This window comes from Anser brachyrhynchus, assembly GCF_964034855.1.
Source record: "Anser brachyrhynchus genome assembly, chromosome: 1".
Taxonomy (NCBI): Eukaryota; Metazoa; Chordata; class Aves; order Anseriformes; family Anatidae; genus Anser; species Anser brachyrhynchus.
The window spans coordinates 95,344,237-95,365,274 of record NC_137694.1 but is presented as its reverse complement, the minus strand read 5'-3'; the positions used below and the strand labels follow the sequence as shown (position 1 = coordinate 95,365,274).

Genomic DNA, 21,038 nt, shown 5'->3' with positions numbered 1-21,038 from the left:
CATTACCCTCTGCAGTCTTTGGATGTTCATATGTGTAGGGTTTCCTAGTAGTGACTGACACCGGAATGGTTGCTGCTGGAATAAAGAACATTTTCTTGAGATAAATACAGGTGCATCTATACCTATTTTTCATCTTCTGGTACAGCTCAGCTGCTTTTGCTTCCCAGTTAAAATCTACCTCCTCCCCTCTATTCAAATGGAAACATTGAGTAAGTAATAATGTTGATCAAGAAAGTTCAGGAAATAACTATTCTGTGCAGCTTCTGCTGCTCTTTGAAAAGAAAAGATGCATTTATGCTATAGGAACACAGGTGGAAGAGAAACTCTGAGTCTTCATCCTCATGTTTTCCTGAGAAGTTTTTCTTTTCCCTGCAAGGCTGTAGACACCTTTAGAGAAACAGTTACATAGAAATCTTTTTTTCTTTTGGTAAATATTTCTATTAATTTTACTGAGTTTCTTCAAAAGTGATGCAAAAGTTAGATCTGAAAGATTCCAGGTATAAATAATTGCGAGGTCACATATAATAAGGCTGAAGATCTCAGTAGGTTATGACAGTTTATGATGAGGGGATTATATTTAAGGAGGTTGTGTTTAAGACCGAGTAAAAGAACTGACATATTTCATTTAGAACTTTAATTTTTCCCTCATTTATTTACTGACTTTAACTTTTTATAGTTAATGATGTATTTAATACTATTGCAACTACCCTAAGAAAGCAAAATATTCTAAGATGCCTTATCTGTGGGACAAATACAGCCTGGAGATGTTTTGAAGTCTCCCTCCTTGGAGAACTTCATGTCCACCTGAACATGGTTGTGGGCAACCTGCTCTAAGTGGCCCTGCACGAGAAGGGTTGTACCAGGTGGCATCCAGAGGTCTCTTCCAGCCTAAGCCATTCTGTGATTCTGTGAAAGAGCATTATAATTAACCAGCATTGTCACAGGCTATTCTAGACATAGAAGGACTTTAGGTTTGGAGGGAGAAGCTTTACTGTGAACAGGAAAGTTAAAAAATAGAAATAAAAATAAATCTGACAGAGCAGTTATGAAGTTTTCTTATGTTCTCTGGGAATCTGATCTCTAAACTAACAGTACTCGAGTGGGTAAATCTCTCATCAAAATAATCTCCTTTAAAAGCCATGTCATTCAAACTGATAACGCATGAAGTAGTTCATGTCAGATGATGGCGTGTTTCTGTCAGCTTACATGAGGAGGTGAGAAAAGTTGAAAGAAAAAAAAATGTTAACTCAGCCAGGGCAATCAGTTCTTGCTCTCAGCCCCAGAACTCTGGCATTTAGATGTGGTCAGAAGATGAAGAATGAGAATACACAGAAGCAGCTACTGAAAAGTAATTCACTAGTAGGAACTCTTTGCCATGTTCTTCTCTGAACTGCCACAGTGGAAGTACTTCTCTGTCATGACAGAGATCAACAGGGTATCCTTACCTAGTTAACAATGGGAGACTGTTTTTCTACACCTGGCAGCACTCAGTACTGCATAATGTATCTGTGCTACAGCACTATTCTTTGCTCTAAATCCAAGGGAAATCCAATATGAAGCATACTAACCTATAAGTTAGCTGCATGCAGATTTTTCCAGAACTAACCAAGTGCTAGACATTCATTACACCGTATTTTTCTGATGAATACTAAATCACATACTGGCTTTTCTTTCTCATTTGTTTGCTTTTTCTAATGTAAAGCCAACAATGCCACCCTTCTCCCAAACCTAAAGAGATTCTGAAAGTTTCTGGTAATGATTTCTTTTCAGCCCAGTTTTTAAAAGTTCATTAACAGATATACAATGCACATTTGATGTAGACTTTTCTATGTAAAATGAAAAGGTAGAGTTGGGAGATGGTGTTTCTCAGAATGACAATGACAGTGGATTGAGATTGTAAGAAATTAAATGCCTTTCATTTCCTCTGACCTTTCTGAAAGCAGAGCATGTACATAAGACTCTCAGACAGTACAACAGGACTCTGGCATATTACTCTCAATATTATTAAACGATCTACTGGGTTATTGGATTGTAAGCACTGATCAACCACGCAACCTGAGACTTAGAAGGACTGAAAATGATAAGACAGACATGAACCAAGTTTTCAGACATATTTTTCATAGGCAGAGAAGGCATGGTTCTCTGGTGTGACTATACTTCAGAAGATGCATGTTTTCAAGTTTTTCCAGGACCCTCATAGTCCTGGTAGGGGATGGAAGATTCTAAAAGGAACAACTACATGTATGCATCAGTCTATCTAACAATACTGTATCCTAACTTCACTACTGTATTGAGACTAAGGAAATTTGCAAACCAATAGCAGGCAGTTGATGAAATACGAATTTGACATGTATTCTTGATTATTTTGATTAATGGTTAAGTAAAGGTGACAACCACTCTCACAACACAAATTTCTAATCTATGCTGAACACCCAAAGTGACACTGGAATATATCTGAGATCATTATAAGCTTATTATTATCATAGAATCATTTAGGTCGGAAAAGACCTTCAAGATCACCAAGTCCAACCGTCAACCTGACCTACCAAGTCACATCATTGAACCAGGTCCCTTAGTGCAAGTTCTACACATTTCTTAAATACTGCCAGGGTACATGGGTACACCACCACCTCTCTGGGAAGCCTGTTCTGGCTTCCCTCTTTTTTTTTTTTTTTTACCACGCCCTCCATGAAGTTCTTCCTGATGTCAAATTTAAACCTCCCCTGGCACAACTTTACGCTGTTTCCTCATGTCCTATCATTTGTCACCTAAGAAAAGAGACCAACACCCTCCTCGCTGTCATCTCCTTTCAGGTAGTTGTAGAGAACGATGAAGTCTCTCCTCAGCTTCCTTTTCTCTAGACTAAACAATCCCAGCAATTAAAAAGTGTTCCTTAGAATTCCATCTGAATTGAGCAAGGAAACCACTAACAGAGAAAGGACAGACAAGAGGCATGTGCACAAATGAAAAATCATGCTGCCTTCTCTGTAGTTATGTAGAAACTGAAAGTAGACATTCATTGATATGGAAACATCAATACGTAGGGATGATCCTGATGACCCAAAAGTATTATACAAATTTATGCAAAGGTTTCCGAATGGAGTTGTTTTCTCTGTCATTTCAAGAAAATGTCTATATTCAGAGAGACATAGGCATTGACAGCAGAGACTAAAGTAATTATTCAAGTATTACAATACTGAAATTCTACACTAAAAAAGTTGTAGTTGTAACCACAATGAAAAACTAATTATGCATACTAATTTGAGATAGTTATAAAACACAAATACCATTTAATTAACAAGCTTTACAAGGAATTATTTTATCTGAAGAGAGTAATTCCTTTTATGAGAAAAATAATGGATTAATTCACAGGTAATCTGGAAAGAATTAAATAATACTGACAAATCTCTTCCATGATTAAGTAACATATTCTCACAACATACAATTACACATTTTAAAGCTTTTTAAACTTCATTACAACCCATGCAAAACTATTGACTTGTTTTTCAGCTTCAGGCAAGGCCAGGTATCTTTTTTTCTTTGGCATACATCACAGACCAAATTCAGCTCTGGTATGGAGGTATGATTTCACTTGTCATCATAAAATATGCCTTTACTAAACTCCAAAGCTCATTCTTATTTCAACAGTTTTGGATAAGTCTGTGTATTAATGATCACAGAATCAATACAAATCCTATAGTTCTAGGTAAGATGCTGTAGCTATCACCAAAGCAAGAGAATGTGCGTCTTTGGATCCTGTGCTGAGCCAAGGTGGGAAACAATTTGTTTCCACACCAAGCCATGTAGCTTTTTGATTTGGGTACAAATCTAAAGTTAAAAGTTTACTTTCTTTGCTTCATTTTTTTTTTTTTGTTCAATACAAAAATAATAATCCTCAAAGAACGTACCTTTCCTCTCTACCTATCTTTCTGATGATAAAGTGCTGAGCTTTATGAATGAACAGAATGAATTTACAACACAGAATGAATTTAAACTTAAGTATATTAAACTATTTAAGTGGTATGGTGCAGTAAATGTTTGGTATGGAAGTTAGTTACCAGGTTTAGTTCGTGGCTTTTTGGGTCTGGCAGATGGTCTAGGTTTAGATGTAGAAGGTTTGAGTTTTGCTTCTTTGGGAGCTGAAAGAAATATACTGGATTATAAGATTATCCTTTCCACTGTATCACATAAGAATCACACTCTTCAAGCCTGAAATAAAGCAATAAATGGCTACTGGAAGAAAAGCAAATGGCAATCAAATTTGCTAACAAGACTTCTCAAAATCCCTACCACCCAAAACTGTTTGTTCTTCATTGTAAAAGTCAGTTAGTAAGTTTAACATATGTAATTATATCTTATAATCACATAAAAATGTTCCCCTCATTAAATGTTCCTCATTAACGGCAAATACATTTTTTCAATATACCTATGTGGTAAATAATGATGCTGTTTATCCTATTGAACTGCAGGTCAATTTTAAGCCATCAAACCACACAAAGGAAATTACTGGTAGAGAGCTGGAAAAGCTTGGAATCAATAATATAAAAGGGAGTTGCTTCATTATTGTATTCATTGCATTCTGTTAATAAATAGAAATAGTGTCATCTAAGTGGTAAAAAAATAAGAGCAACCAGTTCTAGAAATGATTTTTCCCTGAACCTGCTGAAAAGTGTAATTAGCTTAAAAGATTGTTAATTGGACATCAGATAAAGCTTAAGCTGAGTTTCAGGTAGTATAATAAGTAATTTTCTTCATTTTTATAAAGCAGTGCACTGCTTTCAAAGAAGTTTACAAAAGTTACGTATCAGTAAACACAGTGGAAAAGCATACAGTACAAAGAGAACAGATTAGAGTAAGACATGAAGTGACTGAGAAATGTTTTTGAAGCCAAGCTGACATTCATGAAGGACTCATAAAAGAACAGTGAAATTAACGTATCCACATAGTGCCAGAGGAGTCTTTCATTGAGAGTTCTAGGATTAACATCTACAATGCTGACCTTGTACTTAGACTTTCAGTAGTATTCCTGATGGGTTTCTGATGATTCTTTGGGGGTAAAATGTGTTGCTGGTCTAGCAAAACTCCCAAAAAAACTCCCAACAAAAAGGATGATAATTCTGCTTCATGCAGAAAAAACTGAACTTACTTTTTCTCTTACATTGAGAAAAACATCATTTCAGAATGCTTATTTCTTAACTTTTTTCTTCTCTAAGAGAAATGGATTACAAACAAAAGAAACTAAGAGATGAAATAAGAGAGTTCAGACTGTGGCTTGGACTGCAAAGAAGAGTGACCAACAGCTACAGAAACACATATTACCTCTTGTAGCTTTTGGTTGTTCAACAGTCTGAGAAGTTTTAGGCTCCAAAAGTGGTGGTTTAGGGGCTAGAAAACAAAAATTCAGGTGTAATCGAACAAATCAGTAGATGTATCAGCAGTAAGCCAAAAATGTTATGATTCCAATAGTTCACTTTTTTTTTTAATAGACTAAATAAGCATGCAAGAGTCCTACTCATATGCATAACATCCTTTTAGTTCTGTTTCCTACGAAACTTCACACTATATGTTCAAGTGTTTAAGGTTTTGTGTGACAGCTGCTTCTGAGGCTTCTTTCCCGTATTTATGTTTTAAGGACATTTTTAACCCATTGCTTGGCTTAATCAACAAATAGATTTCTTTAAAGTTATGGGAGAATAAAAAGAAAGAACAGATGAGGCCTATGACTGAAGAAAAGACCACATTCTGTAACAAACACCACAAAATATACTGAAGGCAACTTTTGAATGCCAAAATCTTGCTGAAAATCCTAAGTCAGAGTCGCAGTCAATTGTAAGACATGTATGAGACATAAAAGGCAACTCCTTCTTTTTACTGACCTGCTTGTTTATAAGAAATGAGAATAGAAACATTATTTAAAGCTCTGGTAATGCACACCATAATATTTACTTGTCCAATACCCGAGTCACTAATAGTGGCAAATTCATATCCCTTAATCCCAAATCAGAAAAAAAAAATAAAATGACAGAGATCTATTTTTTGATCAAAAAGCAGAAATGGAAAAAAGATACCACACAGTAATAATGCTCCAATGGTCAAAGAATGAACTTTTCACTCGTACACGAAAGTTTCCTCTTCTACTTTGAAGGCAGCTCTCCTATTTCCACTGAAACAAAAATCTTTTTCATTGAGTTCCTTGAGGGAGGGCTTATCAATCACGAGTAGTACCTTACTCTGAATTATCAGTGTTGTGACTAGCAAAAATGCCTTCTTTGCCAAGCTATGTCTGTATGAAAGTGGAATATAGGGACTGACAAAAGAAGCAATAGAATAATAGAAGTTTTTTCCCTACCGGTCTTTTAAATTAAATTACAAAACCAGAGAACTTTTCTATATTTTTATCACTGGACCCAACTGTGTAAAACTGATGAGCTTAACTCTCATTTCCTTTGTCAGGTAATATCACATGACTGATTACAAAATTATGAGTTAGTCAAGATGCTCACATGTATTGCACAGTTCCTATCCATTTTACAAAGTATTGATAAAATATTTTTAGTGAACATACGTCTCTGCATACCAACTTAAAATAATGGTGTGCATAATTACCAGGTTTCACACGATGTACTTCTGGGGTAGCAGATGGTTTCGGTTTAGGAGGAGTAAGTGGTATTTCTTTTGGAGCTGAAAGAAAGAGCTCAGTTTGCAATCAAAATTTGTTTAACAAGGGTTGCTCAGAACACACAACACATGCCACAAGTTTATAGTGAAGAAAAGATAACTCAGTGTGGAACATCAAAGCCATCTGATGAAATCAGAGTTTGAAGAGTGGAATGGAGATGATATTGAAATGCTGTGCATTGATCAGAAATAGATCTGATGTCTTCAAAAGAACTATAATTTCCAGTATGAAAGCTCTACATATCGGAGACAAAGAGAGCACATGCGTGTGCACCAGAGAAAAAGACAGAACACAATGATGAAAGGATCATGGAGTTTTTCATGCAAATTATTAAGAGGCAACTTTTACTGCATTGAGGACAGTAAAACTGCTTTGAACTACGTTCCCATACAGAAATATATCAAGAATAATCGAAGTCTAATGACAATGGCAGAACAAGATTATAACCAGTAAAAAGAACAATGATTATGTGTGTGAAATGATATGCTGGAAGAAATGCATTCATATGGGATGAAGTGCTCAAAAGAAACAGAGTTTTTCATTGCGTGAAAACAACAACATTACCTAATGTTACCCTTGGCCATTGGAAAGGATGATAAGTTTTAGGTGTAAAAGATTCCAGAATGGATTCAATTGTTGCTGTTGGAAGAAATGGTGACAGTCGTAAGACAGTAAAGAGCTAATGGAAGAAACTCTTGCTTCGCAAGCAAAAACAAATCCGTTTTTACAAGAACAACATAAATATTTCACTAATTCTTGGACACTTTTCAGTTTATCTAGTATGCATTAGAGAGAAATTCAGTCTTTTGAACTGCACAGAGCTTCACTGTCTTTAAATCATTGCATTTGTGATGTGCAGAAGTTTTGGACATTCATTTATTCCTGCCTTTATTGCAACTGGTCTGTATCTCAATCACTGCCAAGTAAGATTTTGAAGTTTAGCATTTACACATTTTGAGTTCTGGTCCATTACCTAAAGAAAATGGTGTGTAAAATGCATGAATGTAATGAAGAGGATGTGTTGAACGATCAATCAGCCAAGACACTTAAACTATAAGATTTGGACTAGAAAGCTGACAATCCAACTACTGTTTCAGTCCAGAAGTATTAAGTGTCTGTGACTTTTGTCTGTGACCATTTTCACGCAATTAAAAGAAACACTCTCCTTAATATTCTTAACAAGACTACAGCAGTAGAATGCAGCTTACAGCATACATCACACTATTTAGATCAGTAGCATTGGACAATAAATACTGTTTTCTCGATTATCTATGTGGCATATTTTTCAAAATACTGAAGGCGAATCAGGTAACTATGAATTGCCATATACATCATAAGTGTGAGAAAGCAACAGTGTCAACCACTAATAGCAACCTAAACTCAAAATCCAGATGTTACGGTCTAATCCAAATGTGCACTGAAAGTGAAGACAACCAGCGTAGTCATTTCAGTGAGTTTTAGAGCCTGATCTGAGCTACTGATTAAAAAGAACTAGGCAGTGTATTGTACCTGGTTCGGTATCTGCTATTTCAGGCTTACTAGGTGTCACAAGGCTTGAAAGAACAGGCTGAATATCATTGAAAGCTATAAAACAAACAAACAAACAAAACAGTTGAGAGTATCTATGATTATTGTTTCTATACGTAGCTTTCTGTTCTTATACCTAATTTGCAATGCAGATGCCCATCCCTTACCTTGAAAATGGAGCAGTGCTGGTTTAGAGTAGGAACTGAAGCTAGTGGCTAAAGTGATAATTGAAACTAAGTGGCAGCCAACCACAGCTATTATGATATTAGAGAGTATGGTCCACATAACTGAAAGCAACCCAGAAAATATAAAAGATAAAAGAACTTCCGACACAATGGCTAGAAGCACAAAGCACTCAAGAAAAAAGGAAAAAGGGTAGAAAAAAATAATTCATAAAGCTCAAAAACACAAGAACAACACCAATATACTTCTTCACAAGACTAAATTGTTTTCAGTGCTTTGCTTTCTTCGAAGACTCTGTGAGTTTGATTTTTTTTAGAATACGTGCTTATAAGCAATATACACACACAGAGACATACCAAACAAAGGTAAAACAAATAAATAAAAAATATCACCAAATACTAAAGCAAACAAAAAGCAGTAAGAAAAAGATTTAAGACTCTGGCATAAAGAACAGCAGAGAATATGTGTGCATCTATCTGAGCATATAATAATTAAACATGAAGGTACCTAATTGGCTTAAAGAAAAAAAATAATTAAGCTTTAGGCATTTTGAATTTATTTATCAAGGTTACTTCATCTAGGTGTATTTCAAAATACCCTTAATAGCTTTTGGATAAGCAAATGGAAGACCAGAAACACTATCGGGTGAGTTTCTCAGTAGTAAGCACACAAAAAATGATATATATATATATACATATATACATATATATATATATATTTCTCCATTGCCAAAAAAGCACACTTCACAATTAGCTTCTAACACAGAGCTCCCAGAACCACAGCCAGAACTTTCAGGAATCTACTATTTACCTGCATCTTAGAGGGAACGATACATTAATAATGTTCATACACTTTTAATTTGCACTTGACTTCAAGTTTGTAGGCTTGACAGTTTGCTCACGCAATGCTTACTGACCTCATGGGTCAAAAATACTGCCAGGCCACATGCCTGGCCTTGCACACCTACCAATACAAAAGAAGCTGCTGCCATGAGCTTCTCCCACATTGTCACCGAGTGCCACAGCCAATGCCTTAGGAAAATGGATTTTCACGTGCGGCAGCTTCATTTCCACATCGGTGCTTCACCCCAACACAGGCCCAGAGAAATAACAGTTCCACTAAAATCACAACACCATTGGGGAAAAAAACTCCTGTCCTGCACCAATTCCAGACCAGCAAGAACCATCGTTACCAGATCTGGCCAACAGCACCATCAGGTGCTGAAGGCTGGTGGTAGCTCTGAACCCCAAAGATGACCCTGTGCTTCACCACCAGGTGAGAAGAAGCAGCATGCTTCAAGTCCTAGCATGACATCAAAAGCTGCACAACAGCAGAGCAGTCACTTCCAGGTGGTGACAATGTAAATGAATGCACAGATGACAGATGGCTGCCTGGAAAGCCAGCAGCCGGGGGTGTGAATGAAAAAGAGGGAAAGGAGAAAATGGAAAAAGGGGTTTTGCTAGTTACCCGTCACTGTTTGCTGGGTCGCCAGGGGGGAAGGAGAGGTGGATTTCAGCCTTGGTCGCCGGGTAGCTAAGATCAAAAACAAAAACCACCTTCAGGTCCTTGCGCTGGCTGTCATCACAAGGGTGATACCAAGACACAGTGACAAACAGGGAGATAGAGCCCTCCTCGAGGCAGGCCTCCATGTCACAGCATCCCCTCCCCTGGAACAATCCTCCTGTCCTTCAAATGGCAGAGCTAGCCCCAGGTAACAGAGGAAGCCTTGAAGTGGAGGAGGCCGTACCGCAGACGCTTAACAGTGTAGCTCTTATCCAAGAGCCATTAGGGACCAGCTACGTCATGCACCTACTTTTCAGGACAGCCAACACCAGAACAGGCTCACCTCTGCAGGGAATAGCACTGCCTGAGTACCCAAAGCAGGAAGGGAATCGCTGGCTATTTACCCATCATAGTCCTCGTGGTTTCCGGTGAAGCAGACGAGGTGGATTCCGGAGCCCATCTCTGGGTTGCTACGGTCAGACATGGAAATGATCTTGAGATACCTACACAGTCCTGCCAGAACAGGCTACCTAAGTCCGCACCACTCCCCATGACATCTGGAAACCCCAAGTCTTCCCTTAGGTTAGTCCCTAAGCCAATGAGCAACACACCTACTCATCCAGCTAGAACTTAAATGCTCAAGTCTCTGGAACAAAAGAGGAAAAAGGGGTAACTGACTCCTTGTAAGGAAGCTCTGGAACACCTACACCACATCAACAGCAACACCAGTAGTAGTAGAGTTATCTTTCTGCCATATTGGAACGTTTCATTCTAGAAAGAAGCTTCTGAAGAAAAAACACGTGTAGAGACAGACGCACAGACAAGCAAGGCATGGTGTGATAGATTCTTTCTGCTAAATGGCCCTGCAAAAAAATGATTCCCAGGTGACAGCAAAAGCAGCGGTTCAGCCATCAGAATCATGGAACTAGCATGACAAGTGTTTTCGCAAGCCAACGTACATTAACAAACCCAGATATTGCTCAAAGCAGGTGAAGATGACATCAGGTGATGGAAGGGGAAAAGAAAAACAAAAAAAAATGTATTTACCCTCCACTGTTCCTTGGATTGCAATATAAGGAGGAGGAGGTTTCACCTTTGGTCTCTGAGTAGCTAAGATCAAACCAGAAAACTGCCTTCAGATTCTACAGAGGAACGGTGTTTTTCAAAGCAGTACCAGCATGGAGTTGGAAATACATGACGTGCACGTTACATTCAGCTATTTTACACAAATACCTGCTCTCGTTACAGTATTATTCCATCCTTAAAGCAAGGCAGCCTGGCTGCATTAATGTAGGACACAAGCAGTTAACATTTTATTGAACTAGGCCTCTTGAGCAGAAAATTTATTTAGAGGAATTGAGAAGCTTAACAATGAAGTATCTCCTTGTTATCATTTATAAAAGGGACTGATCACATCACTGATATTACTGGTAAAACATCACTGGTGTTATCACTAGCAGGGAAGAAAAAAAAAGGAAAAAAGGTGGGGTTGCTAAATCTTAAAATTGTGTGCCTCATTTTTAAGTACCGCCAAAATACAGAAATTGTAATGGAATTCCTATTTACCCATCATTGTTCTTGTGGTTTCCAGAGAAGGAAACGAGGTTGGCTCCAGGACCGATCTTGTGAAAGCTAAGGTCAGAGACAGAAACTATCTTGAGATATTAAGGCCTTCTTGCTACATGTATGAATGCATCATTTTAATCACATCCAAATAAACCAGTAATTAATTTGTGGTTATCAAGGTCTACTTTTCCTACCTTATAAATCACTTATCAATTTTTTTTTATCATTCCATACTATCAAAAGAAACAAAAAAACAAAAACAAAAACACCCCAATGAGCTGCTAAACACTGCTGCTATGAAAAAAAGTAAACAATAATGAAGCATTCTTTATACATGAGATGATTACAGCTGAATCAGAAATTTAAACAAGCATGAATTAACAACAAGAAACCGGAATTCTGGTAGACGATAATGACAGTCTTGATGTTCTACAGTTACCTTTTAACTGTAATAAATGACAGATTCTAAAATCCATTTTCTAGCACCAAAGTAATAATTTCAAGCTATAAATTGAGACCTAGTAGATTAATATGTACCCAGAACTTCAGCCTACATCCAAGATACTGTCATATTTTAGTAATGGCCACCTTTTATTTTATCTGGATAACACTAAACTAGCTCTCACTTCTACATTCCTTGTCATCCTTACAAATCTCAACTTTGGGGAGAAAAAACGTATGCCTGGGAAGAAAAGGAAACCATAGCATCCCTGCAGAAAAATGCATACAGGTAACTTCAATATGGACTTCCATCAAGATCTGGACCAACAAAAAAAACAACTTGTGCTTTCTTAACCAAAATCTATAAGAATCTCTAACAGAATAGCACCTCCTTAATTTACAGCAGTAGTAGGTTTCCATCCTGGAAGAAACATGAAGTACTTCAAACAGACAGGATGTCATATTCACACCATTAAACAAGCACAGGCTAAAAGAAGAGTCACACCTGTTGTCTAGAAATTAATGAACTGATATGCAAATGACTATAGTGAAATGCAAAGATAATGGTGAAAAAAAATTTATATAAAAGTATATTATTAATAATAAGAAAAAGAAGAGAAGGGAAAGTTGATAAAAGCACAAAGCTAATTATTAACATAAGCAGAAGACAGGTCAAACAGTAGATATTTTGGAAAATGGAATAAAAATTTTGGAACTGCCAAACACACTGGTAAGAATATGTTATAGGAAAACTGGAAGAGCACAGATTTGATGGACTAACAAAGGGAAAATTTCAAACATGGAATTCTTGTTCTGAAAGAACTCCATGAGATTCCTCCAGCCTAAAACAAAACACCTAGAAAACGTAATAAAATTCCAAATAGGCTTAAAGAACCTTGGCAAGCAAAATATTTGCTGAAAAAACAAACAAACAAACAAACAAACAAAAACACTAATGAGTAATTGATCAACTAACTAAGCAGTTGTTTTTTAAGAGACATCATGAAGATCACTGATCACAGCTAAAAGACCCTCTCCAGGGGAAATAACATATAAGCAAGTATTTTAATGTAGTGCTCATTGTGTGGCTAGAAATCCTCATCTTCCTTTAATTGAAAGACTCTTCCATTCACTCTTTTCTTTCTCCAACACACACACACGCAAAAACAAATCAAACCAGAATTCCTCAGGCAGGTTACTTCAAGGCAGTCCTTCAAATACATACAACTGTATATGCTAACTGTTCTCATCTCAAACCAAACATATGTGTAAAATCTGTTAATCAGTCGTTATTATCATGCTTAAACACATTTTCAACTCTCCTTGAAATCTGGGACTCATCTTTGCATGGAAATGTCCATGTTTCATTAAAATGATTAACGTCAGACTAGATCAGACATGATTCTACCCATTCTCCCAGACATTGTAAGTATTGGGCACCTATCCACCATCTGGTTTGGAAAAAGCACAGTATAACTTTCTTTACAGGCAAAGCATACAGAATAAAAGAGCTGAACTTGGATGTGCTATTATGCCAATATGTAGAAAACACTGCTGAACCATTCTGTTAAGGCATTTGATCAGAAGTTATTGTTCAGTATGAAAGATGTGTTAGTGATACATACTGATCACTATCTCTGCCAAATAAATGCATAAAACTTAAGTCATCTCCATGTCTTGACTTTAAGAATGTTTAGTTGGAGTGTGCAAGCTTTACCATTAGTTTGCAATTACAAGCAACTGGACAGCTGCTAAAAGTTTCCTATCAAATGCACATTTAGTCCACTCCTTACTGCAAGGGAGTTCTGGCAACAACATGAAATGGTCTTTGGATGGAATTGTCATTACTGACAGGAAAAAAAATATATCTTCATACAGACACAGTAAAACAAGTAGAACCTTAAGCATTGATATAACTGCTTTTGTTCACAGTTGTTCTGCAACACGTTGATAAGTTTTAATGTAATCTCTGCACACAAGATGTTAAAGAACCCTACAGAATAAACATTGGCAAGGAAGAAGAGGAAAACTATATATGCTTTAGATTAATTATTGTATATTGTGCAAATAATCTAACAAGTTAAATTTTATTGGAGTCTGGCAATAACAGGTTTCAAGAGTGTTTGATAACACCATATAGAAGTGGAGCAATTTGTTACAAATATTTTCTTTAATTACAGTGCTATGTAGTTGCTTAAGAAGTTGTACTCAAGCAATGCATAATCATGTTTTAATTCCTATTAGCTTTGGACCTATCCTGTCTTGCTTACCGGCAGCAAAGCAAAATGTCTAACTTAGATAACTGCTTTGAAGATATTTGAATGAAGGGACTGAAGGATCTATTCCCTGCTATATTGAACCTTCCATATTCATTCATCTCCATGCGAATTGGATAATCCCGCAAAATGATTTAGGTTACCTTTACTTATTTTACATTTATATTTGCAGCTGAATATCATCATCTCTAAAGCATCAAGCTGTTGCTTAATTTCATGTTGCACTGCCAATGTGTTGCAGATTTAATACTATTTTTCCTGAACCAAAAATGCTGGAATAAGGGAACTAGTCACATCGGCCAAAACCTACTAAACGTGCATGCTCCATTTTAAGGCTTAAAAATCTGTATTAGGTCAATATAGGTATTTGTATATTGACTCATATTGCTAATGTTAACACTAAGCCTTTAAACTGTCTTCGCAAATTCATCTAATTGATCAAACTGTTTTAATTTAATTAAGTGAAAGGGATAAAGATGAACAGGTAGGAAGAGCAACTGCATAAGCATTATTTCCACAGAATATCAGGATAGCAAAGGATCATGAACAATTTTCTACAAGCTAAATACAGTGGGACTCAGTCAACAGAGGGAAGAACTGCCATGGGGAAAAAGAAGAAACAAAAGTGGCCTTTCAATTAGATAAGTACCTTGCTAAAGTCTAAGGATTCACAAGTTACTGTCCATGGAACACTAAAAAAACTGATGTAGCTCCTGCACACAGATCAAACATGGCTGAATAAGTTAACTGGCTATTTCTGGTTGATTTGGTAAAAAAAATAAAAGATGGTTTCCATTAGTCTAGCCAACACAAACAACACACATGATGCTAAATTGGCCAAATTATTGTCAGTTTGCTATTGATCCTCTTATTTCTATGGGACTTACTCAACCCCTTCAACCATTAGAACTATATTGATCATGGATTTAAATGTAACTTACGTTAACTTGCACTATAACCCACCTGCAGTATTGTAAATGAAAAAGAGACCACTACTATATGTAATAAGACATGCTAAAGCTTATTAACATCAAGCACTGCAATACAGACTTCTTAGTGTATTAGGAATGTAGACCAAGGACAGAAAAGAGGGCTTATTATTATGGAGTATCGTAATAAATTTCCTAAGTTAGCCTGGTATTTGAGAGAACAAATTAATTCCTACAGTTCTGTAGTTATTCTAATTCATGTTAACTAATAACATGCCAAAGGTATGATAAAATCTGTGTCATAATTTTTATTTAAAACCACATTTTCAACTATTACCAGGTACAGCAGACAGCATTTCTTGGATGCCAGATGTTTCAGATCTTGAAGTAACAGGCTGTTTTTCATCAAAAGCTGAAATAAAATCTCGAGTTAAAGTGAGAATGGACCTCAGAGCCACAGTACTTGAACAGCAGCTGTTGAGCAGTTCAAGACAAGACTGATGTGATCAAGCAAGATAGCAGCAGCTTTAGAGATGACTGTGAAATGAGGTGCTACATGAACACTGAGGCTGGCATGAGGTGAAGTAAGGTCAACTCTGATATCTCATGCTAGGTAGAATTCTTCTTACTGATTTTTTAAGTACCTATTCTTTGAAATAAAGTTGATTACACAGAAATGGCTGAGATTGGGAAGAAGTAAAAATTAAAAAAAAAAAAAAGCGCCTTTTATCAAGTAGTCTTCAAAGCAATGTGTTTGAATGAATTTTAGCATTGCCCACGTGATGGCAAGGGATGGGAAATGGTAATGGAATTACATGCTATTTACCCATCACGCTCTCTCTGGTTTCCATGGAGTAAAGAGATGTGAATTTCAGGCCTGGCTCCTGTGTAGCTAAGATCAAATACGAAAACAATCTTGAAATAATGAGTGAGGTTAGTTTTTAAATGAGGTGATCTTTGCCCTTTATTAGGGGAGCCAAAAGTCTACATTTATTTTAACTTTCTTGTATATACATTTTAAAGTGATATTTGTGATAGCTTACTCTGTTCTCTCTGTGTGTATATATATATTTATATGTTATATATATATTTATATATTATATATAAAAATATACATATATATATATATTTGACACATAACATCTAATTTTGAAGCATTTAATACAAGACCAGCTGATTTTAAAATTCTTTCCAATAGCGACATCTGGCAGGAAACCCCTTTCCCCCCACGTTTAGTTAGGATAAGCCTTTTAAATAAGGAATTGCAAATGCCCAATGTTATTTTCATACAGCATGCCTTCACATTTGAAATTAGGCATAAAGTGATAAATCAGGGCTTAATCACACTTAAAAACATCACTTCATGCACACAAACTGGAAATCCCATACAACTATCGTGGTGAAAAGCCTGTCAATGTTCTTTAGACAAAGAGGCAGAGTAAATTAATGGTTCGTTACAAAAAGCTTTATTTTGTGTGCACACCAAAGCAGACACAATGTGGGATGCACATTAAATCCAGCTAGTCTGCATTTTTAAAAATCTTGTGGGAATGGTTCACTGCCTAACAAAACCATGTGGTATCAACCTAAAGCAGGATCACAATTCAAAATCTCATCCTGCAGACCAATTCTTTTTTTCTTATCTCTAAAATCTTTGGAATCAGAACAGTAGCTTAACAAAACTAACCAAATTATTGGCAAATATATATGTATTTGTAGCAACTGTATGACAAGTTACACAGAAGCAGCTGATATAAAAGTTATAAAGAAAAAGCCTTCTGCAAACACTTGGCAGCCAATATGCTTAAGTAAGTCTCCGCCTGTTGAAAAGCAATGCCAAAATGATGTAAATAATTACTGAATCTATTCTATTTAGCCAGTACTGTCCTTGTGGTTGCTATGAAGGACAAACGAATGAACTTTAGTGTTGGTTCTGGATAGCTAACGCCAAATGAGAGAAGTTTAAGACATCAAGGCAGGCTGTTTCGAGAAGATGAGTTATCAAAGGTTGGATCATACTTCCTGTTGATGCTAGATTCATATTCAGCCCAGGGACCTTAATTTCCCCCAGCTGCCACAAAGTTCATTTAATATAAATACCAAAAATGATCATCCTTTGGTGTAAAATGGCTTAAAAACATCTAAGTTTTTGTGACTATATTTTAATGAAAACACAGATGCAAAAAATCAGTTTCTACCCAATCAGTAAGGTCACCATTTCCGTTGGAAGAAATATGCAGCCAGTGAAAGAAAAGTGCTCTGACTACTTCTGTGGGCAGTGGTGTATGAAAAACTGAAAAGTAGGTGCTTTTGATACTAGGAACATTCATGACCTATTAAAGTCAAAGGACAAGTAATAAGAAATCCAAGTTGTCTGATTCTCTACATCTATGGAAAATGCTGTGGTTGTTCTGACAGCACAAGCCACAGAGAGCAATAACGCCACACCTGACTAGTTGCTGAAAGTTTTCCATCTAATGAAGATATGATGTGACTGAAATGACCTTGGAAAGCATACAGTTCTCAACTTGAAAAGGAAACAAAAACACTGCACTAATGCGGAGGCAGGATAACTGTCAGTACCACCCATGGAGCAACAACACAGCTGCATCACGTTTGTGTTCAGTATGAGTTTTATAACAGAGGAAAGCTCAGACATTTCCAAATGTATTGGTGATGAGAAACTGAAGGAACATAGACTAAAGTTTAACAAAAGACTAGGGAAAACATGAGTACCGTATGTATGATGTAATAAGCTAAACCCCAGATTACAAAAAATGTTAATGATTCACTCAATTCCACTTTACTGTTGTCAGATATAACAAGTTTGAAGGGTGCTTGAACAGTTACTGTAAGAGAGAAATACACCATTTCCTCATGTTAGGATTTTAGATCACACTGCCTTTCACAAATACATTAATAATAAATTCACTTTTTCTGTAGCTATGTTACTAAGCTGCACTTAACTAATATAGCAACAAATGCAAAAAGCTGCTGATGTATTAAGTTTTAGAACTATGAAAATAAGACATCATTGGCACTTGAGCTTACTAATTTCTCAAGGTATTTTACAGTTTATACTACCAGCCTTTTTGAATCTGGGCACTTAATATTAAAGACCAAATCCTTCCTGAGACTCTTACTATTGTGTTTATTTATTTAGTAAATGTTGAGCACCAACAGTTTCCAGGTAATTTGTGTGTGTTCAACAAGTCTGTAAATAAGGGTATTTCAATCAGGCCATACGATGTGTATCTTTGACACACAAGCATTGTATAACACTTAAGTCCATTTAGTAAGGTTAATGCTCATTGCCCTTAAAATATTGAAGCATACTCTTATAAACACATAAAGAAGAGATGAAAACATCATATTACAGTATTATACTAAATGCAGTCCTGAAACCTTCATGAATGATGCTCTTAGGAAGTCTTTTTTTTTTTTCTCTGCAATTCTTGAAGTATCCCATATTAAATCTAGTACACTAATCAACCCACAACTTCTAAGACAATCGAATGTATTTCAAAATAACCAATTACTAGATATGCCACATGACATGTATGGAATCCTAAGCATTTTAGATGTGCTGAATCTTGAGTGTCAAGAAAAAGCCCGCCTTTCTTCGAAAGCTGAAATGAAAATCTGGGCCTAAAATGTTTTAACAACCCCAAAGGCAACAGAATATTAGGAGGAATCTGGTAAATGAAAACAAGCCATCCAGGCAGTATCAGTCCAAATGGAAGCAAAACGAGAGATGGCTTGCAAGTCAGCTGAGATATAATTATTTTATGACAACAGTGAAATTTGTTTATTTACTCTCTATTAGATAGGATTCCTGTAAACTAAGAATTTGATTTCTCCATTTTGAAGTAGGAGTAGCAACTCCAGGAAAACAAACAAAAAACTAACTAAATAAAAACGGAACAGCAAGAGACAATAATATGCTCTGATAGCCATCAGTCAGTAGGTCAGTACCAGAAAAAGACTATGATGGAGAGAAGAAGAGAGCTACAGAAGCATTAAAAAACAAAATACAACAAGAAAAATATGACTCTAAACAGACCAAATGAATGTGATTGCTACCCATAACTGTTGCTGATGACTTAGTTTCTTCGGAAATCATAAACAAAGATATTTCCAATTCAATTTTAATTGCAGCTGAAGGGAAAGCACATGGATAAACCAGGATAGTCTCATACTGGTATGGCAATGAGAAACACAAGAGAAAAGGAAATACAAAGAGAGCCCTTTGTAAACTACAGTAGCTCCAACTAATTTTTCATTCAGAAGCCAGTTTTGCATATGCTTGCTTTGCTTTCTGAGCACAATGTATCGCAGAATTGAGATATTTAATTTTAAAGTCCCCCAAAAGAGAATGGTTGATACAACAATGCAACAAAATACCCCTTGCTTAAATTGTCCTAGCATTAACTGAAACACAGCTGAGAACATTATGGAAGCTCTCTACCTTCTTTTATGACCAGACTCTGGGTAAAATCCCATGCTCAAATATAAATGCACATATTCTGCCTAAAAAAATACATTTTCTATAAAGACAGGGAGAAAAAATTAATGGTTAGAAAAAACAACTGTAAAAAATATTTTTAATGCCAAAAATCTGTACTATGGCAGTCTTTTGAATATTACCGTTTCTAGAGTCTACTTTAAAAAGTTGTAATAGGAAACAAACATTCAGCTACAAGATTTTTTTAAGAAATGCCTACTAGCTAAAGACAAAACACTTCCTCCCGAAGGACAATCATCATCTTGAAAACCTGAAATTCATCAAGCTGGACATTTTTGTCTCACCTGCTAAATTCCATCCCACCCTCTTCTCCAACCCCTCAGTTATTATCCTGAAAAGGCTAGACCATACTTCAATTACTTGAACATACTGATGTAGGAATACATCACTATGATACAGGAATACATCATTATGATGTATGTCATACATAGTGATGTAGACATACATCACTTAACTTGAAGCCAAATCTGCTGGATACTGGCAAGTATTAAGCGTAACATGAAGCATTAATGAACAAATAAAACACCACTGCATGCACTATTAAAAAGCTAGGAGAAATAACAAACATCAGAATACTACTATTTCAATATCAAGAAAGATCATAGATTGGAAATAAAACAAACATCATTTACCAGTCTCTGTCTCTGAGATTTTTGCAGATGTAGGTATTTGGGAAGTGGAAGTAACATGAAGAAGGTTATTCGAAGCTGGAAAAAAAAGTGTGCCACATTATTTAAATGATACAAGAACCATTACTGCATAGCATCTTCTGGGAGTATAATGTTGCAATAAAAAGAAACGGAGAAAATGTAAAAATATAGTCTGCAAAATGAGCAGGCTTTTAAAAAATAACAAGGAGAATGTGCAAAATTATGTAAAAACACACATAAACAAAGTAAAAAATGAAAGGGAATATCACAAGTACAACAGAAGAAATACCACAAGGTAAGTACGAATGTAGGACAAAAAAGGCTGAAGAGAACTGTGCAAAGGGAAGCAAAAAGAAAGTAACTTTAGATGATGATGATGATTTATTTTTTTAAATAGAAAATATATAGAAAGTGATCTAGAGACCACTAAGCAGAAAAAGAAATATCTTTATCACAGGTAAATTTATAGAATTTGTTATGATTACAAGTATCTTTGGTTTCTCCACTGTAAGAACAAGACATTTATGAAAACAAGAAAATTTACATGAAATATCACGAAGAACCTAATGCAATACAAAAAACATAACTTCACTGGAAAAAGGCATGATGAAACATGATGCAACAGAGCAGATAAGACAACAGGGTTCCTGCTGAAACAAGCACCATAACAACATATTGCAAGACGCTTTATACTCTTCATATACTTTTAATTTGCACTTGACTTCAAGTTTGTAGGCTTCACAGTCTGCTCACGCAATG

At 36.0% G+C, this 21,038-nt stretch overlaps 1 protein-coding gene across 50 annotated transcripts in view; it reads right to left on the bottom strand.

Annotated features, from left to right (window-relative positions):
- Nucleotides 1–21,038, bottom strand: part of ABI3BP (ABI family member 3 binding protein) — a 172,131-nt gene that overhangs the window by 54,562 nt on the left and 96,531 nt on the right. For 24 of the 50 annotated variants that reach the window (XM_080563086.1, XM_080563087.1, XM_080563100.1 and 21 more), the window contains 13 exons: nucleotides 20,262–20,336; nucleotides 15,931–15,996; nucleotides 15,442–15,516; nucleotides 11,459–11,524; nucleotides 10,940–11,002; nucleotides 10,297–10,362; nucleotides 9,857–9,922; nucleotides 8,189–8,263; nucleotides 7,244–7,318; nucleotides 6,607–6,681; nucleotides 5,320–5,385; nucleotides 4,059–4,139; nucleotides 7–75 (listed from right to left, as the gene is read on the bottom strand). In XM_080563086.1, coding sequence (XP_080419212.1) covers nucleotides 7–75; nucleotides 4,059–4,139; nucleotides 5,320–5,385; nucleotides 6,607–6,681; nucleotides 7,244–7,318; nucleotides 8,189–8,263; nucleotides 9,857–9,922; nucleotides 10,297–10,362; nucleotides 10,940–11,002; nucleotides 11,459–11,524; nucleotides 15,442–15,516; nucleotides 15,931–15,996; nucleotides 20,262–20,336 — 918 coding nt within the window. The remainder of the gene's footprint in view (nucleotides 1–6; nucleotides 76–4,058; nucleotides 4,140–5,319; nucleotides 5,386–6,606; nucleotides 6,682–7,243; nucleotides 7,319–8,188; nucleotides 8,264–9,856; nucleotides 9,923–10,296; nucleotides 10,363–10,939; nucleotides 11,003–11,458; nucleotides 11,525–15,441; nucleotides 15,517–15,930; nucleotides 15,997–20,261; nucleotides 20,337–21,038) is intronic. The other 26 variants (XM_080563088.1, XM_080563121.1, XM_080563095.1 and 23 more) reach the window with 17 other exon arrangements.